Source organism: Tachyglossus aculeatus, chromosome 3 (assembly GCF_015852505.1).
Source record: "Tachyglossus aculeatus isolate mTacAcu1 chromosome 3, mTacAcu1.pri, whole genome shotgun sequence".
Taxonomy (NCBI): Eukaryota; Metazoa; Chordata; class Mammalia; order Monotremata; family Tachyglossidae; genus Tachyglossus; species Tachyglossus aculeatus.
In genome coordinates this window covers 74346929-74363430 of record NC_052068.1, presented here as the reverse complement: position 1 = coordinate 74363430, position 16502 = coordinate 74346929, and the positions used below count along the sequence as shown (strand labels likewise).

The 16502-nt window shown below is 43.1% G+C and overlaps 1 protein-coding gene across 5 annotated transcripts in view; it reads left to right on the top strand.

Annotated features, from left to right (window-relative positions):
- The window catches only part of SPEF2 (sperm flagellar 2), a 175501-nt gene that overhangs the window by 73379 nt on the left and 85620 nt on the right, over window positions 1-16502 (top strand). For all 5 annotated transcript variants that reach the window (XM_038744378.1, XM_038744380.1, XM_038744379.1 and 2 more), the window contains exons 13-16: window positions 196-232; window positions 3409-3485; window positions 5682-5785; window positions 10674-10930. In XM_038744378.1, the coding sequence (XP_038600306.1) occupies window positions 196-232; window positions 3409-3485; window positions 5682-5785; window positions 10674-10930 (475 nt within the window). The remainder of the gene's footprint in view (window positions 1-195; window positions 233-3408; window positions 3486-5681; window positions 5786-10673; window positions 10931-16502) is intronic.

Here is a 16502-nt window from a genome sequence, read left to right as displayed (position 1 = left end):
AGCCAGGATCCCTTCCCTGATTTCTGATCCCATGATGACGTTCTGCGGCATATCGGAAATGGAGGGAGGGAGAAATTAATTTAATCCATTTGAATATATATGTTTTTGCCACCCAATCCTTAACGTGCGAAAAATAATTCCATTACAAAGATCTAGCAAAAGAAAAATCATATCTCTTTGTGACCTCTTTCACAGGTCATAAAGAGCAAGCCTTCATTGTCAAAGACAGCAGGTACGTGTGCAGTTGTATCAATTTAGCCAATTAAAGATGGTATTAATTTGGTGACGATTGGCAGACAATTGGTTATTGTTATTATTGAGTTATCAAGAAGATTTCCTCATGGACCCTCCGCGTTATGTGGGGTGGGATGCTAGCTTTAGTCTTCTCTGCATCTCTGCAGTCTCCTGAGAGTAAAAATAATGAAGAGAACTTAGTGGCTGGAAGAGGCGGGATGAGGGGTTGAGGCAGGGAGAAGAGAAAAGATTTTTTGAGTTAACACAAAGAAACTCGAAATTTCATCACCCATATTTCTTTTACCTGGCTTGGGGAGAATGTTTTAGAGGGAGAAAGTTTTAGGATTTTTTCCATTTATTCTTACAGAACTGTAGGGGTTTTTAATCTTTGCTTCCTTGCTCATTGTACTCAGGCAGAGGTATTTGCTTGCTCTAACCCATGCCACAATGTGGAGTCTATTGATTCTCTGCAGACAGATTACAAAGCTGTACATTGTTTAAACTGCAGACTGTTTATCTGAGAGCCAACGGCAATAAATGAGCTTCTGTCTGAGCAACCTGGGGGATGTGGGAGAATTGAGTGAACTAGAGGAAATTAATGAGACAGTGGTTCTTCCATGATCACCTTTCACCCAAGAATGACCTTCTTGACATGGAAAGTGAGTTAGCCGCAGTTGTTGTTTGTAAGGGCAATATTTTTTCATATTATTTTACCTTATTGGAAACTGCCCAGTAAAAAGCAAGTGCTCAATTCTTGATTTTATTTCATTTTAGATACGCTTCCTGACTTATCTGTTGAACTGTTCGGTTGGATAAGCTAACGATGTCATTTGTTTGGGATTTTTAGATTAAAAATTGTTACATGAAGGCAATGCTGTTTGGTTGGATAAACTAAAGGAGTCATCTGTTGGGAATTTTTAGATTATAAATTGTTAGTGTAGGAAATGCTGCATGTTTGACCACTTTATGTTGTGATTCACTTAGGAAATAACTGGTTCCTCTTGTAGTTGGGGAAGAAGACTACAGTGGAGTGCAATCTAGAAGCAGCGTGTCTTAGTGGAAAGAGCACTAGCCTTGGCGTCAGAGGACCTGGATTCTAAATCCAGCCTCACCACAGGTCTTCTGTGTGACCTTGAGCAAGTCACAACTTCTCTGTGCCTCAGTTTCCTCACCTGTAAAATGGGAATTAAGACTTTGAGCCCTACGTGGGCCATGGACTTAATCCTACCTAATTAACTTGTATCTACACCGGCATAGAAGCAGCATGGCTCATTGGAAAGAGTACGGGCTTTGGAGTCAGAGGTCATGGGTTCAAATGCCAGCTCCGCCACTTGTCAGCTGTGTGTCTTTGGGCAAGTCACTTCACTTCTCTGGGCCTCAGTTCCCTCATCTGTAAAATGGGGATTAAGACTGCAAGCCCCCCCATGGGACAACCTGATCACCTTGTAACCTCCCCAGCGCATAGAACAGTGCTTTGCACATAGTAAGTGCTTAATAAATGCCATTATTATTATTATTACACCAGTGCTTAATGCAGTGCCTGGTATATAGTAAGCAATGAACAAATTTCAGGTGAAAAAACAGAAGAGCCCATCAAATGAGCTTCTCTGAGCCCCACATGTCTTGACGGTCTGTCCCAGGCTGGGAGAATGAAATCTTATGTCTCCCATGTGCGTACTACAGGGCTCTTCACAAAGTTAGCACTCAATCAATATGATTGATTATCTGTCTTTTAATAACTGAAAGCACAAAATATGTTTTCTCTTTCTGTGCACCTAGGGTTAAACAGATCAATGGGATCAAAAGGTTTCCGTAGCTTTTCAATCACATCTACAGGCATAGTTAGGTTCTCACCCCCAGAAGTGACATTTTCAAATATAAAAACCGTGTATGTGGGTAGCTGGATCTCCTCATCTAATCAGTGAATCCCATCCCAGAGAAGCGGCGTGGCTCAATGGAAAGAGCACGGGCTTGGGAGTCAGAGGTCATGGGTTCAAATCCCGGCTCTGCCACTTGTCAGCTGTGTGACCTTGGGCAAGTCACTTAACTTCTCTGTGCCTCAGTTACATCATCTGTAAAATGGGGATGAAGACTGTGAGCCCCCCGTGGGACAACCTGATCACCTTGTAACCTCCCCAGCGCTTAGAACAGTGCTTTGCACATAGTAAGCGCTTAACAAATGCCCTCATTATTATTATTGCTACTATTATCTTTACAGATCTTGAAAACACCAAACACTGGCACCAAAGGGAGCCATGAATGATGAACTTGGGTTTTTGTGGCTCACAATGAGAAAAACCTGCAAATATGCCTCTGTTTCAGTTGTCCAGTTAGGACAGTTAGGAAGTTTGGGTCTTCCTGCAGCCATTGTTGGAAGCTGGGTTTAGCTGCCACCTGGAGAGTCAGCCGGCCAGCTCAATGAGGATAGCAGTGTGGGAAAGACACAGATGTCAATTGGATCCTTGTCCCCGCTCTGGGCACTGGAACATTCAAGGTACTGAGGGGTACTGAGTCCCTGGAAGGGTCTCAGTTGAAATCCCCTCAGGCAAAGTGCCCTTCTCTTGCCTCCATCATCCTAATAATAATAATAATAATTGTGGTATTTGTTAAATACTTTGTGCCAGGCACTGTATGAAGTACTGGGGGTGGATACAAGCAAATATAGTCGGACACAGTCCCTCTCCCATGTGGAGCTCAGTCTCAATTCCAATTTTACAGATGAGGCACAGAGAAGTGAAGTGACTTGCACAAGGTCACACAGTAGACAAGCGGTGGAACACAGATTAGAACTCATGACCTTCTGACTCGCAGACCTGTGCTCCACCCGCTATGCCAGGCTGCTTCTCTCTAGCAAGGTGAGGTGGAAGGACGCACCCTTTCCTCACCACTCTAACATGTCCTCAGCACAACTCTGGGTTCAACAGTCCTGCCGGGATGCCCATCTGCCAGTTATTTCTTCAGTTCTCCACTTTGTGGAGAAATAGCCCAAATGTGGCAAAATTCACATTCTCGGCAGGTCAAATGATTGCTACAGATTGGCATATTAAATCCACAATCAGATGCACATTCATTCAGGAATGCCCTACTCTATCCAGTACAATTTGTTCCGCATTCTCAAGAGCACAGGATGGTAAATACCAAGAAATTTGTTCATACTACTTTTTCTGTTCCTAGGTACTGAGCTTAGTAAAAAAAAAACATCTCAACATCAGGAAGTGAATTCAAGCACGAGTGAAGATAAACTAGCCAATGTATGTACGGTAATCTGATTTTGACTTTTACCTTGTTGGGGTGTATTATCAAGCATGGTGTTTAGCTGACACGGAATAAATTAACAATGCCCCTGTCTCTTGGATTAAGGTAATATACTTCCTGGTCTACATTTTTCAAACGAAAATGCATTAGTAGGGAAGTAAAATGGATTCCTAGCCCACAGAGATCTTTGATTAGAATATGTTTACTAAGAATTTCAAAGATAATTAAATAAATATCAGCATCCTTTACTATTTATTCAATAAACTTATTGCCCAACTGCCGGTGATTGGACAAGTGGCCATTTGTAAAGCTTTGATTGTTGATTCTAGAATTGTGAAAATGTTCCAACATAAGTTCTACTTGGAATCATTATTTTGTTCCACATCTCCTTTACATATAACTCTGACTCCGCTATCAATTTTTATTTGTACTATAATTTTGTTTTACTACAGTCCTTTCCTGTTTTATTGCATTATTAAATCTGTCTCTAGCTCATGGATTTCAAACAGCAAATTCAAAGCAATCCAGAAGAGTTCCAGTTCTTCTCTTTACCTCGTTTCATTGCATTACCCTATTTATCACAAAATAGATTTTTGAATCATTTTCTCCTGGATTTCAAATCCTTCAGAAGCTCCCAGTTCTCTTGGTTACTGGGATCCATCATCCAGCTACTTATGAACTAATTTTCTGTACTTCTTTTTTTTCTTATAGTTCTATAGAGAACGATGAATTGCTCACTTGTGTTATCCATCTAGATTTTATTTTCTGTTCAGTGCCACTCTAAAACTTCCTTCTTTATTTTTTACTTGTAATTGGCTTTTTCTAAAAGTATTGTTTTAAATTTTACCATCTACTCAATGTGATAATATGAATGGAATGGGAAAATAAGTCTCTCATTAGAATTCCAAGATAATCGTGTGTAATAGAATTACAGTTACTGTAACATATTCATTAGCCCTCTTATGGGGAAATTGCCTGATTAAATTATGGTTGAGAAAAGTATATACTGTGCAGAGTTCCCTTAAAATTATAAGCTTCTTTCTTTTTGCAGTCTTTCATGTATTTGAGAGACTTAAATTATTACTTTTTTTAAAAGGCAGAATGAAATTCATGAGGATTTGAGTTTTGCCCAAGACAGCCTAAAGCCAACTCAGAATAATTCTAAATTCAGCTTTTACAGCTTGTTCCCCCTAAAATTGGATATTTCCCCTATAAAATATCTACCGAAGTATGAAGGCTTCAATAAACAGTGAAGTTGGAACTCTTGGCTATGGTTGAACTCACTAGTCCATAATGGCTGTGCTCCTCCTTGGCCTCCCCACATATACCCTTTATTTTTCTAGAAAAGAATTCATAAATCATATAATAGAGTTGGGAACGTTAGGAGGAAAAGTTTGGGAGGGAAGGTGGGTTTAATTTTGGACCTATTGATTTTATAGTGCTAGGGGGTCATCCAAGTCGAAATAGCCTATTGGCAGGAGGAGATGTGATACTGTAAAGCAGGTGAGAGATTAGGGTTGATGAGGTTGATATGATTGATTATCCATTGCATAGATGGGTAGCTGAAACCAAATGAGTGGAGGAAGTCTCCAAGGGGTGAATGTTGATTTATGAGAGTAGATGGCCCCAAACTGAGCACTGTAGGACAACCACAGTGAGTGAGAGAAGGCACAATGAAGAGTCAGCAGTGGAGACCAACAGAAGCATCAGAAAAGTAAGAAGAAAACCAAGAGGGCATTGAGATGGTGAAACCAAGCTAGAGACAGTTTCTCGGAGGAGGAGGAAGTGGTCAAATATCATAGATAGACCAAGGAATTTTAGATGAGCGTAGAGCCCATTTGACCTAACCAGAAGGAAGTCAATGGAAACTTCAGGGAGCATAATCTCAGTACGGTGAAGAGAACTAAACCTAGAATGCAGGAGGTCAAGAACAGAGTTACAAAGGACGATAAAGCAGTGGGTTTCTAAAGACCAACTGAAGACTTAAAACACGAACAGGAACAGAAAGATGTGATAGCTGAAGGGAGTGATAGGGTCAAGAAATAGGTGTTTCAATAGTAGAGATTTGAACTTGTTGGATCCGGGGAAAGGGGCAGAAAAGAGTGAGAATTGGTATACGAGTGCTTGGGTGACACAGAAAGAAGTCTTTCTGTTTTAAACATGTAGACTATAACTTTTTTTTCTCCCTACAGTTAACTTCACGCGCTCTTCTTGGTGCAAATTCAGAAAAACTGCTGAAGCTGGGAAAAAGTATTCCCGATGAACTGTTAGTTGACATCCTGGTGAACGCCATCAAGTATGCATAAACCGGTCTTTTTTAGCACTGATAATTAACAAGAAATAAGTGTCTATCATGGCTCAAACTGCGTAACATTTAGAAAATGTCACATAACGAATATTGGAAAACGATATCCTTGAAGAACGTAAACTAGGGAAGGGCTCCTGGACTTCAGCCTCTCTTTATCCTCTTTAGAGAGGAGATCAGGCAGGGAGAGTGCACTTGGAAGCTTAGAAATTTAGTGGGCAGGAAGCACAGTGGGGAGGGGAGTCAGGTGTGCTAGAAGAGGAGGAAATAAAGGTGCAAATGAGTAGCAGATCCCGAGGAAGCTTCTTAAACTCTCCACTTCTTCTATAGGTTCTGTTTTTACAACATATGGTTGAGGGTTGGGGGAATGACCTTTCCTTTCCTTTATAGTGTTCTGCATCTTTGGTTTTTGTCCTTCTTTGTTCACTGGGATGATGATGGGATTTGTTAAGCACTTACTATGCACCAAGCACTGTTCTAAGTGCTGGGATTTGTTGATATGTATTGCTTCAACAATAAATTGTTGTAAAAAAGTGCCTGAAGTATTTCTAAGGTCCTATTAGCATTTGTTTTTTGTTCATGAATAGGAGCTGAGCATCATTCTCCCCCTTCTAGACTGTGAGCCCACTGTTGGGTAGGGACCATCTCTATATGTTGCCAACTTATACTTCCCAAGCGCTTATTACAGTGCTCTGCACACAGTAAGCGCTCAATAAATACAATTGATTGATTGATCATTCAGTGGTATTTATTGTGTGCTTACTCTATGCAGAGCACGGTGCTAAGCACTTGGGAAAGTTTAATTCTACAAAGTTGCCCACCAAGAGCTTACAGACTAGAAGGAGAGACGGACATTAATACAAATTAATTAAAGATCCTTGCTTAGTGGATAGAGCTCAGACCTGGGAGTCAGAAGGTCATGGGTTCTAATTCAGACTCTGTCACTTGTCTGCTCTGTGAACTTGGGCAAGTCACTTCACTCCTCTGTGCTTCAGTTACCTCATCTGTAAAATGGGGAGTGAGACTGTGAGCTCCTTAAGGTTCAGGGGCTGTGTCAAACTCAATTTGCTTGTATCCATTCCAGCACTTAGTACAGTAATAATAATGATGGCATTTATTAAGCGCTTACTATGTGCAAAGCACTGTTCTAAGCGCTGGACCTGGTACATAGTAAGTGCTTAACAAATACCATCATAAGTGTTGTGGGACTGAGGGTGGGGTGAATATTAATGCCTAAAAGATACAGAACCAAGGGCATAGGTGACACAGAAGGGCAGGGATTTTCTCTATTTGATATTTTGTACTTTCCAAGAGCTTAGTACAGTGCTCTGCACACAGTAAGCACTCAATAAATATGACTGAATGAATGAACGAATGAGAGGGAATAAGGAAAATGAGGACATCTCTCTGTTACCAGCAGCTCTGGATGTAAAGCAGAGGGACCAGCTCCAAATACCCTGCACCCCATTTCCAAGTCCGGCACCTCTGGCAGAAGGAACTACAAAGTTTTCATTCAGAGCCTGGATAGTGTCCAGGGCGCCTCCCTCACTCCCATGTCTGGGTCTGAATAGGGGCTGGGTGGCCCCAGCTTCCCTCCCAGTTAATCAATCAATCGTACTTATTGAGCGCTTACTGGGTGCAGAACATGTACTAAACGCTTGAGAGAAGACAGTATATCAATATAACAGAATCGGTAGACACATTCCCTGACCACAGTGAGCTCACAGTCATTCAGGGATCCCTAACAGATTGGCCCAGTGACCTAGAACTCGAGAACTTTGGCTGAATTTGACAAATACAAAACACGATTGAAAATCATCAAAAGCAAATGCCAACAAGTTTGGTAAAAACCTGAACATTTTTCGATAAAAAGTGGTTTTAAATGAAAACAAAGGGCTATAATAATTTGCCAGCAAGTCAACAATAACGATATTTATCAGACACCTTCTGCGTGAAGAGAGGTGTATTAAAAACTGAGAAATTCCCAAAGTGACACAGCCCCCACCCCCAAGAAACTTACCTTGGGATATTTTTGTATTTTCTTTTTATTCCATTATAAAGGCATACATGATCAATGAAAATACAAAATCGCTGGTACCTTTTCTGTTATATCCCATCATACTTAGCCATCTGAGGTCATAAGGGAAGAAGGTTAAGTAGTTATTCAAGTGTTGGAGTTACCTGATCAATAAACAAATCAATCATATTTATCGGGCACATCATTCCTACATTCATTCATTCAGTCGTACTTAATCAATCAATCAATCAATCAATCAATCGTATTTATTGAGCACTTACTGTGTGCAGAGCACTGTACTAAGTGCTTGCGAAGTACAAGTTGGCAACATATAGAGACAGTCCCTACCCAACAGTGGGCTTACAGTCTAGAAGGGGGAGACAGACAACAAAACCAAACATGTGGACAGGTGTCAAGATATCAGAATAAATAGAAATAAAGCTAGATGCACATCATTAACAAAATAAATAGAATAGTAAATATGTGCAAGTAAGATAAATAGAGAAATAAATCTGTACAAACATATATGCAGGTGCTATGGGGAGGGGAAGGAGGTAGGGCGGGGGGAATGGGGAGGAGGAGAGGAAAAAGGGGGCTCAGTGTGGGAAGGCCTCCTGGAGGAGGTGAGCTCTCAGTAGGGCTTTGAAGGGAGGAAGAGAGCTAGCTTGGCGGATGTGCGGAGGGAGGGCATTCCAGGCCAGGGGGAGGATGTGGGCTGGTGGTCGATGGTGGGACAGGCGAGAATGAGGCACAGTGAGGAGGTGAGCTGTAGCAGAGGAGTGGAGGGTGCGGGCTGGGCTGGAGAAGGAGAGAAGGGAGCTGAGGTAGGAGGGGGTGAGGTGATGCAGAGCCTTAAAGCCGAGAGTGAGGAGTTTTTGCTTGATGTGTAGGTTGACTGGAAGCCACTGGAGATTTTTGAGGAGAGGAGTAACATGCCCAGAGCTTTTCTACACAAAGATGATCTGGGCAGCAGCATGAAGTGTAAACTGAAGTGGGGAGAGACAGGAGGATGGGAGATCAGAGAGGAGGCTGTTGCAGTAATTCAGTTGGGATAGGATAAGAGATTGAACTAGCAATGTAGCAGTTTGGATGGAGAGGAAAGGGCACTTATTGTATGCAGAGCACCGTACTAAGAGCTTGGGAGAGCAGAGTATAACAGACTTGATTGACATGTTCCCTGCCCACAAGGAACTTAACTAGAGAAAACTAAGATAGGATGACTTTGGGTAAAAGGTGAATCTTGATCGTGATTTTGCCCGCACACTTCGCTCCTCTAAAGCTCACTTAGTCATTGTACCTGAAGATCATCTGTCTTGCTGCCTACCCCTTGTCCATGTCCTGCCTCTGGTCTGGAACATCCTCCATCCTCAGACAAGTACTATCCCCCACCTCATAACCTTATCTCCTCCAAGAGGCCTTCCCTGACCAAGCCCTCCTTTAATCTTCTTCCACTCCCATCTGCGTTGCCCCGACTTGCTCCCTTTATTCATCCCCGCTTTCAACCCCACAGCCCTTATGTACATATCTGTAATCTACTTATTTATATTAATGTCTATCTCCCCCTCTAAACTGTAAGCTTGTTGTGAGAAGGGAATGTGTTTGTCTTTTGTTATATTGTACTCTTCCAAGGACTTTGTGCAGTGTTCTGCATACAGTAAGTGCTCAATAAATATGATTGAATGAATGAATGAAAGGGAGAAAGTACTTGTTTTGGTAGAGAAACATAGGGGCAGATTTCCAGACTTGAGAGATGGCTTGGAAAAGACAGGGAAGATCTCAAGGAGGTTTGTCTGGTAATGAATCACTCAGTACTATTTATTGAGCACTTCCTGTCTGCAGAGCAGTGCATGAAGCGCTTGGGAGAGTACAATATAAAAGAGTTGTAGATACATTCCCTGCCCACAAAGAGCTTACAGTCTAGAAAAACCGAAACTGGCAACCGGGGAGAGTAAGAGATAAGAGAACCCTAGAAAGTCAGGGCTCAATGGAAGAAGGAGCTACAACTAGAGATGAATAGCAAAGCTATCTTTCCCTCGGTATATAAGACATCTGCCTTAAGGCTCCCAGTGCAGTCTTACCCAGGATTCCCATGCATCCTCAGGGAAAAGGGAGACTGTAATGCCTTCTGACGAATACAAGGCCATATAATAATAATAATAATAATAATAATAATAATAATAATGGTATTTGTTAAGTGCTTACTATGTGCCAAGTTCTGTTCTAAGCATGGGGGTTTTCATACAAGGTAATGAGGTTGTCCCACGTGGGGCTCACACTTAATCCCCATTTTACAGCTGAGGTAACTGAGGCACAGAGAAGTTAAGTGGCTTGCCCAAGGTCACACAGCTGACAAGTGGCGTAGCCAGAATTAGAACCCACATCCTCTGACTCCCAAGCCCGAACTCTTTCCACTAAGTCATGCTGCTTCTCTGTATCTCTCATATCAGGAGCAGGGCTGGGCAGTAACCAATGCAGCTATAACAATTTTCCTGTCTGACACCAGCAGCCAGACACATACCCTCAGGACTGGGATGATAGGCCTAATAAGAGCCCAGTGTATTTCTATCCTCCTCCTTCCATTTTTAGGAGAAAATTATTTCAGGCAAAAGTCCTACAATACTCAAAGTCAGTGATGGGACCGGTACACCTTAAAGGGAGATAAAGAAGAAGATTATATTTGTTTCATTTATTCATCAATATTTAAAGAGCACCCACTTTGTGATGAATACCGGGCTAAGGCATTTGGGAGCATACAAGAAGAGTGAGAGACATGATCCTTATCTCTGAGGAGTTTAAGGGTCCTGGTTTAAAATGCAGTTTGTAGATATTGGCTGCTGGTTTGTTTTGTTTTTGTTTTTTCAGTCAAGTTCAACCAGAAAAAGGATGGATCATGGATGGTTTTCCAATGACAGTATATCAAGCAAAACTACTTGAGAAAGCTCTTACGGGGTCTGATCCAGATAAAAAAGGACACGAGAGCACGGAGTTCAAAAAATCTTCATTGGCTATCGATCCCACTGCACCAAAAGAAGCACCTTTACCTCCGCCTGCATTTGATTTTGTTATGTTACTAGATATTTCAGATACCATCATACTAAATCGCATGAAAGACCTGATGGGTAAGTTTGATCATTGCTGAAGCAATGAATTGGGGTAGTTAATGAATGAAAGAATGTTACTTTTATGGGATGACTGACTTGCTTTATTCCAGGGTCTAAACATTTTTAAAGGTTTTCCACCAAACTGTTCCATGCAACTGCCTCTCCGAAGAAATGAGTGGAGTATACTGATGCTATTTTTGTTTTTTTGAAATCCAGCCCCTTCTCTCCATTCACTTGCATTTCCACGATATCTATAGGGATGGTAATTTTGGGTTTCCTAGATTGATTAGTAAGAGTAGAAATAGTATTTTTACTACTGGGAGAGAATACTGAGATGGGAATTAGATAACAGTTCCCGCCCCAAAGGGTGGGTGGGGTGGGACTGGGGATGGCTCACAATCTAAGAGCACAAATGGGGAAAAGGGATTGGAGGCTGACACTTCAGGGATGATGAAACATTGAAACGCAACACACACAAATAGGCAAAATGGGGTCAAGTTTCAGGGCACTGCTGTAGCACAGCAATAACTCCGGCATCCCTCAGTGTTCCCAGGATTTTGTGGAGACCTCCCGCTGTGGGTGTGCCTGGCAGCGGTTACCCCGGCTCCTTTTCTTGGCAGGGATGGAGGCATCCCAGCTTGCAAGGGAGCAGGTTTTATCTCCAGCATGCATGGAATATGATGGGAGCAGTTACCCTCTGTCAGTCAGTCGTATTTATTGAGCGCTCACCTTGTACAGATCACAGTACTAAACTCTGGGGAGAGTACAATACAACAACACATTCCCTGTCCACAATGAGCTTACAGTCTAGAAGTGGAGGGAGAGAAGGCAGCGGTCACCACTGCAGGTGGAGGTCATTTTCAACTTAATTTTCACAGAATTATTGATGTGGGGGTCAAGAACCCCAGGCTAATGTTGGAAATGGCAACATATTCATTCATTCAATCGTATTTATTGAGTTTTTACTGTGTGCAGAGCACTGTACCAAGCGCTTAGTACAATTAAGCAATAAAGAGACACTATCCCTGCTCACACCGGGTTTACAGTCTAGAAGGGGGAAGACAGACATCTAAACAAGTAAACAGGCATTAATATAAATAAATAGAATTATAGATAAATACACAACAAAACAAACAGAAACGAATATCAATGAATATAATTATAGATATGTACATATATACACAAGTGCTGTAGGGTGGGGAGAGGGGAGTAGAGCAAGAAGAGCAAGTCAGGGCGACCCAGAGGGAAGGGGGAGCTGAGGAAAAGGGGGGCTTAGTCTGGGAAGCCCTCTTGGAGGAGGTGAGCCTTCAGTAGGGCTTTGAAGGGGGGATGTGTGATTGTTGGGTGGATTTGAGGAGGAAGGGCATTCCAGGCCAGAGGTAGGATGTGGGCCAGGGGTCGACAGCGGGACAGGAGAGAATGAGGCATAGTGAGAAGCGTATATACATGATCCACTATTTCCCCTATTACTCTACCACTTTCCCTATCCCTAGTCTGACTGTAAGATCACTGTGGACAGGGAATGTGTCTACCAAATCTTCTTATATTGTTATATTATACTCTCCCAAGCACTTAGTAGAGTGCTCTCCACAGTAGGTGCTCAATAAATATGATTGATTGCTTGATTATTTTGATGTCCGTCTCCCCTGTAGACTGTAAGCTCCTCATGGGCCGGGATCTCATCTTCTAACTGTTGTATTGTATTTTTCTAATCACTTAGCATGGTGCTTAGTAAGCATTCAATAAATACCATTGATTAAATAAGGACTGGATGCTCACCAAAGATCCCCTCACCACAGCTAATTCACAGTGACCAGCCTGAATTTTCCAGTAGCCCAGAGTTTTCTGCTTTATTACAACTGTTTAGGCCAGAAGGGTTGGACTTTCATCTGTTATGTTGTACTGTTCTGTCCTCAGTGCTTAATACAGTGCTCTGCACACAGTAAGTGCTCAATAAATACCACTGACTGATTTCCAAAGAATCAAGTATTTAACGATTATTCGGGGTGTCCGTTTTGTTGACCAGGGCCCCTCTGAAACACACAAATGTTGTACAGATTGAACTGATCAAGCTGTTCACTCTCGGTAAACTGGCCAAGCAAGAGAAGCAACGTGGCCTAGCGGATAGTGCATGGACCCGGGAGTTGAAAGGATCTGAGTTCTAATCCCACTCCTCCACTTGTCTGAAGTGTGACCTTGGACAAGTCACTTAACCTCTCTGTGCCTCAGTTATCTCATCCATAAAATGGGGTTCACCTTGTGAGCCCCCCGTGGGACATGGACTGTGTCCAACCTGATTGGCTTGTAGCTATGCCAGCTCTTAGTACAGTTCCTGGCATATAGTAGGTACTTAAACGCCAAAAAATAAAAATGGTGGCAGATGTTGCCTTTCAACACACTGCCCCTTGGGCCCACAATCTTTATTCTACACTTCACAGACGGAAATCGAAGCACGTGCCAGCTCTGAAGCACTTAGGAATGGCCGGAGCTGTATTTTTATTTCACAAGAACAGTTAAATAGAGCAACGGTCAGATGGCAAATGTCCCACAATCTCATTAGTCAATTTACTGACTCGCTTCCTTGTTGTTGCTCGCTCGCTTGTTGGTAATTATCCCTAGAACATGGTGCCCCTCTCTGGTGCCGTTTTAGATTTATGACACTCTACCACATCAGGAAACAAAATGTCATGGCTGCCTCTGTGTGGTATAGCTCTACTTCCCAAATATGCTATATCTGAAGTTGGTAGAGAAAATCTCTGTCAACCTCCAATTTACATGATATGAATGGCTTTACTTGCTAGCCACTTCCTTGCCATAAAGAACTCTCTGGGCTGCTATACCATACCAGTTGTGGTCTAGAACGTATATCTGGCTACATTAATCCACCAATAGTAGATGTGTACAGAAGTGCTAACAATGGGTGTGAGTATGGAAATGTGTAATTGCTACAGAGAGTTTACTGTGTGCAGAGCACTGTACTAAGCTCTTGGGAGAGTACAATGATGAAGATAATATTGCCATTTATTAAGCCCTTACTATATGTCAAGGACTGTTCTAAGCACTGGGGCAGACACAAGTTAATCCGGTTGGACACAGTCCCGTCCCACATCGAGCTCACAGTCGAAGTAACAATACAACAGAGTTGGTAAACATGCTCTCTGGCCACAACGAGATTACAGTCTAGTGGAGGAGTCAGACATTAGTATAAATAAATAAATTCCAGATATGTCCATAAGTGCTGTGGGGCTGTGGACGAGGAGACTATAGAATGCTTAAAGGGCAGATCGAAGTGCAAGGGCGACACAGAAGGAAGAGGGAGTAGGGGAAAGAGGGTTTAATTGAGGAAGGCCCCTTGGAGGAGACGTGATTTTAATAAGACTTTGAAGGTGGAGAGAGTGGTGGTTTGTTGAATATGAAAGGGGAGGGAGTTCCAAGTCAGAGGGAGGAGGTGGCAAGGGGTTGGCAGCAAAATAGATGAGATTGAGGTACAATGGATAAATTGGCCAAAGATGAGTAAAGTGTGCAGACTGGCTGTAGTAGGGAATCAGTGAGGTAAGATAGGAGGGGAAAGCTGAATGAGTACTTTAAAGATGATAGGAAGCTGCTTGATGCAGAGCTGTATAGACAACACTGGAGGTTCTGAGGAGTGGGGAAAAAGAGCACGGGTTTGGGAATCAGAGGACGTGAGTTATAATTCCGGCTCGCCCGCTTGTCTGCTGTGTGACCTTGGGCAAGCCACTTAACTTCGCTGTGCCTCAGTCACCTCATCTGTAAAATGGGGATTACAAATGTGAGCCCCGCGGGGGAAAACCTGATTACCTTGTATCTACCCCAGCGATTAGAACGGTGCTCGGCACATAGTAAGCGCTAAACAAATCCCGTAGTTATTATTATTTTAGAATAATGATCTGGACAATAAAAGAAAGTATTGACTGGAGTGAGGAGAGATAGGAAGAGGGAGGTCAGTAAGGAGGTTGATGCATAGTGAAGGTGGGATACGATAAGTGTTTGGATGGAGAGGAAAGGATGGATTTTAGCAATGTTCTGAAGGCAGAACTGACAGGATTTGGTGACAGATTGAATATGTGAGTTGAGAGAGATGAGTCGTCATCATCATCATCGTCATCAATCGTATTTATTGAGAGCTTACTGTGTGCAGAGCACTGTACTAAACGCTTGGGAAGTACAAATTGGCAACATATAGAGACAGTCCCTACCCAACAGTGGGCTCACAGTCTAAAAGGGGGAGACAGAGAACAAAACCAAACATACTAACAAAATAAAATAAATAGAATAGATATGTACAAGTAAAATAAATAAATAAATAAATAAATAAATAGAGTAATAAATATGTACAAACATACATATATACAGGTGCTGTGGGGGAGGTAAGATGGGGGGATGGAAAGGGGGACGAGGCGGAGAGGAAGGAAGGGGCTCAGTCTGGGAAGGCCTCCTGGAGGAGGTGAGCTCTCAGCAGGGCCTTGAAGGGAGGAAGAGAGCTAGCTTGGCGGATGGGCAGAGGGAGGGCATTCCAGGCCCGGGGGATGACATGGGCCGGGGGTCGATGGCGGGACAGGCGAGAGCGAGGTACAGTGAGGAGATTAGTGGTGGAGGAGCGGAGGGTGCGGGCTGGGCTGGAGAAGGAGAGAAGGGAGGTGAGGTAGGAGGGGGCGAGGTGATGGACAGCCTTGAAGCCCAGGGTGAGGAGTTTCTGCCTGATGCGCAGATTGATTGGTAGCCACTGGAGATTATTGAGGAGGGGAGTAACATGCCCAGAGCGTTTCTGGACAAAGATAATCCGGGCAGCAGCATGAAGTATGGATTGAAGTGGAGAGAGACACGAGGATGGGAGATCAGAGAGAAGGCTGGTGCAGTAGTCCAGACGGGATAGGATGAGAGCTTGAATGAGCAGGGTAGCGGTTTGGATGGAGAGGAAAGGGCGGATCTTGGCAATGTTGCGGAGCTGAGACCGGCAGGTTTTGGTGACGGCTTGGATGTGAGGGGTTAATGAGAAAGCAGAGTCGAGGATGACTCCAAGGTTGCGGGCTTGTGAGACGGGAAGGATGGTAGTGCCGTCAACAGAGATGGGAAAGTCAGGGAGAGGACAAGGTTTGGGAGGGAAGACAAGAAGTCGATGGAAAGGACATAAACAGAGAAGAGCAGCGTGGCTCAGTGGAAAAGAGCTCAGGCTTTGGAGTCAGAGGTCACGGGTTCAAATCCCGGCTCCACCAGTTGTCAGCTGTGTGACTTTGGGCAAGTCACTTAACTTTTCTGTGCCTCAGTTACCTCATCTGTAAAATGGGGATTAAGACTGTGAGCCCCACGTGGGACAACCTGATCACCTTGTAACCCCCCAGTGCTTAGAACAGTGCTTTGCACATAGTAAGCCCTTAACAAATACCATTATTATAATTATTATTATTAAACAAGACAATGGAAATAAAGAAGGCAAGCGCATAATAGTATAAGAATCGCTATGACCGGAACAAGCCAATGGTCCACACTGACAACAGGATTTTTGATGGTCCATGGTATTGGTGGCTCTTCTTGGTATCCAACTTAATCATTAGGGATGGATCACCTAACA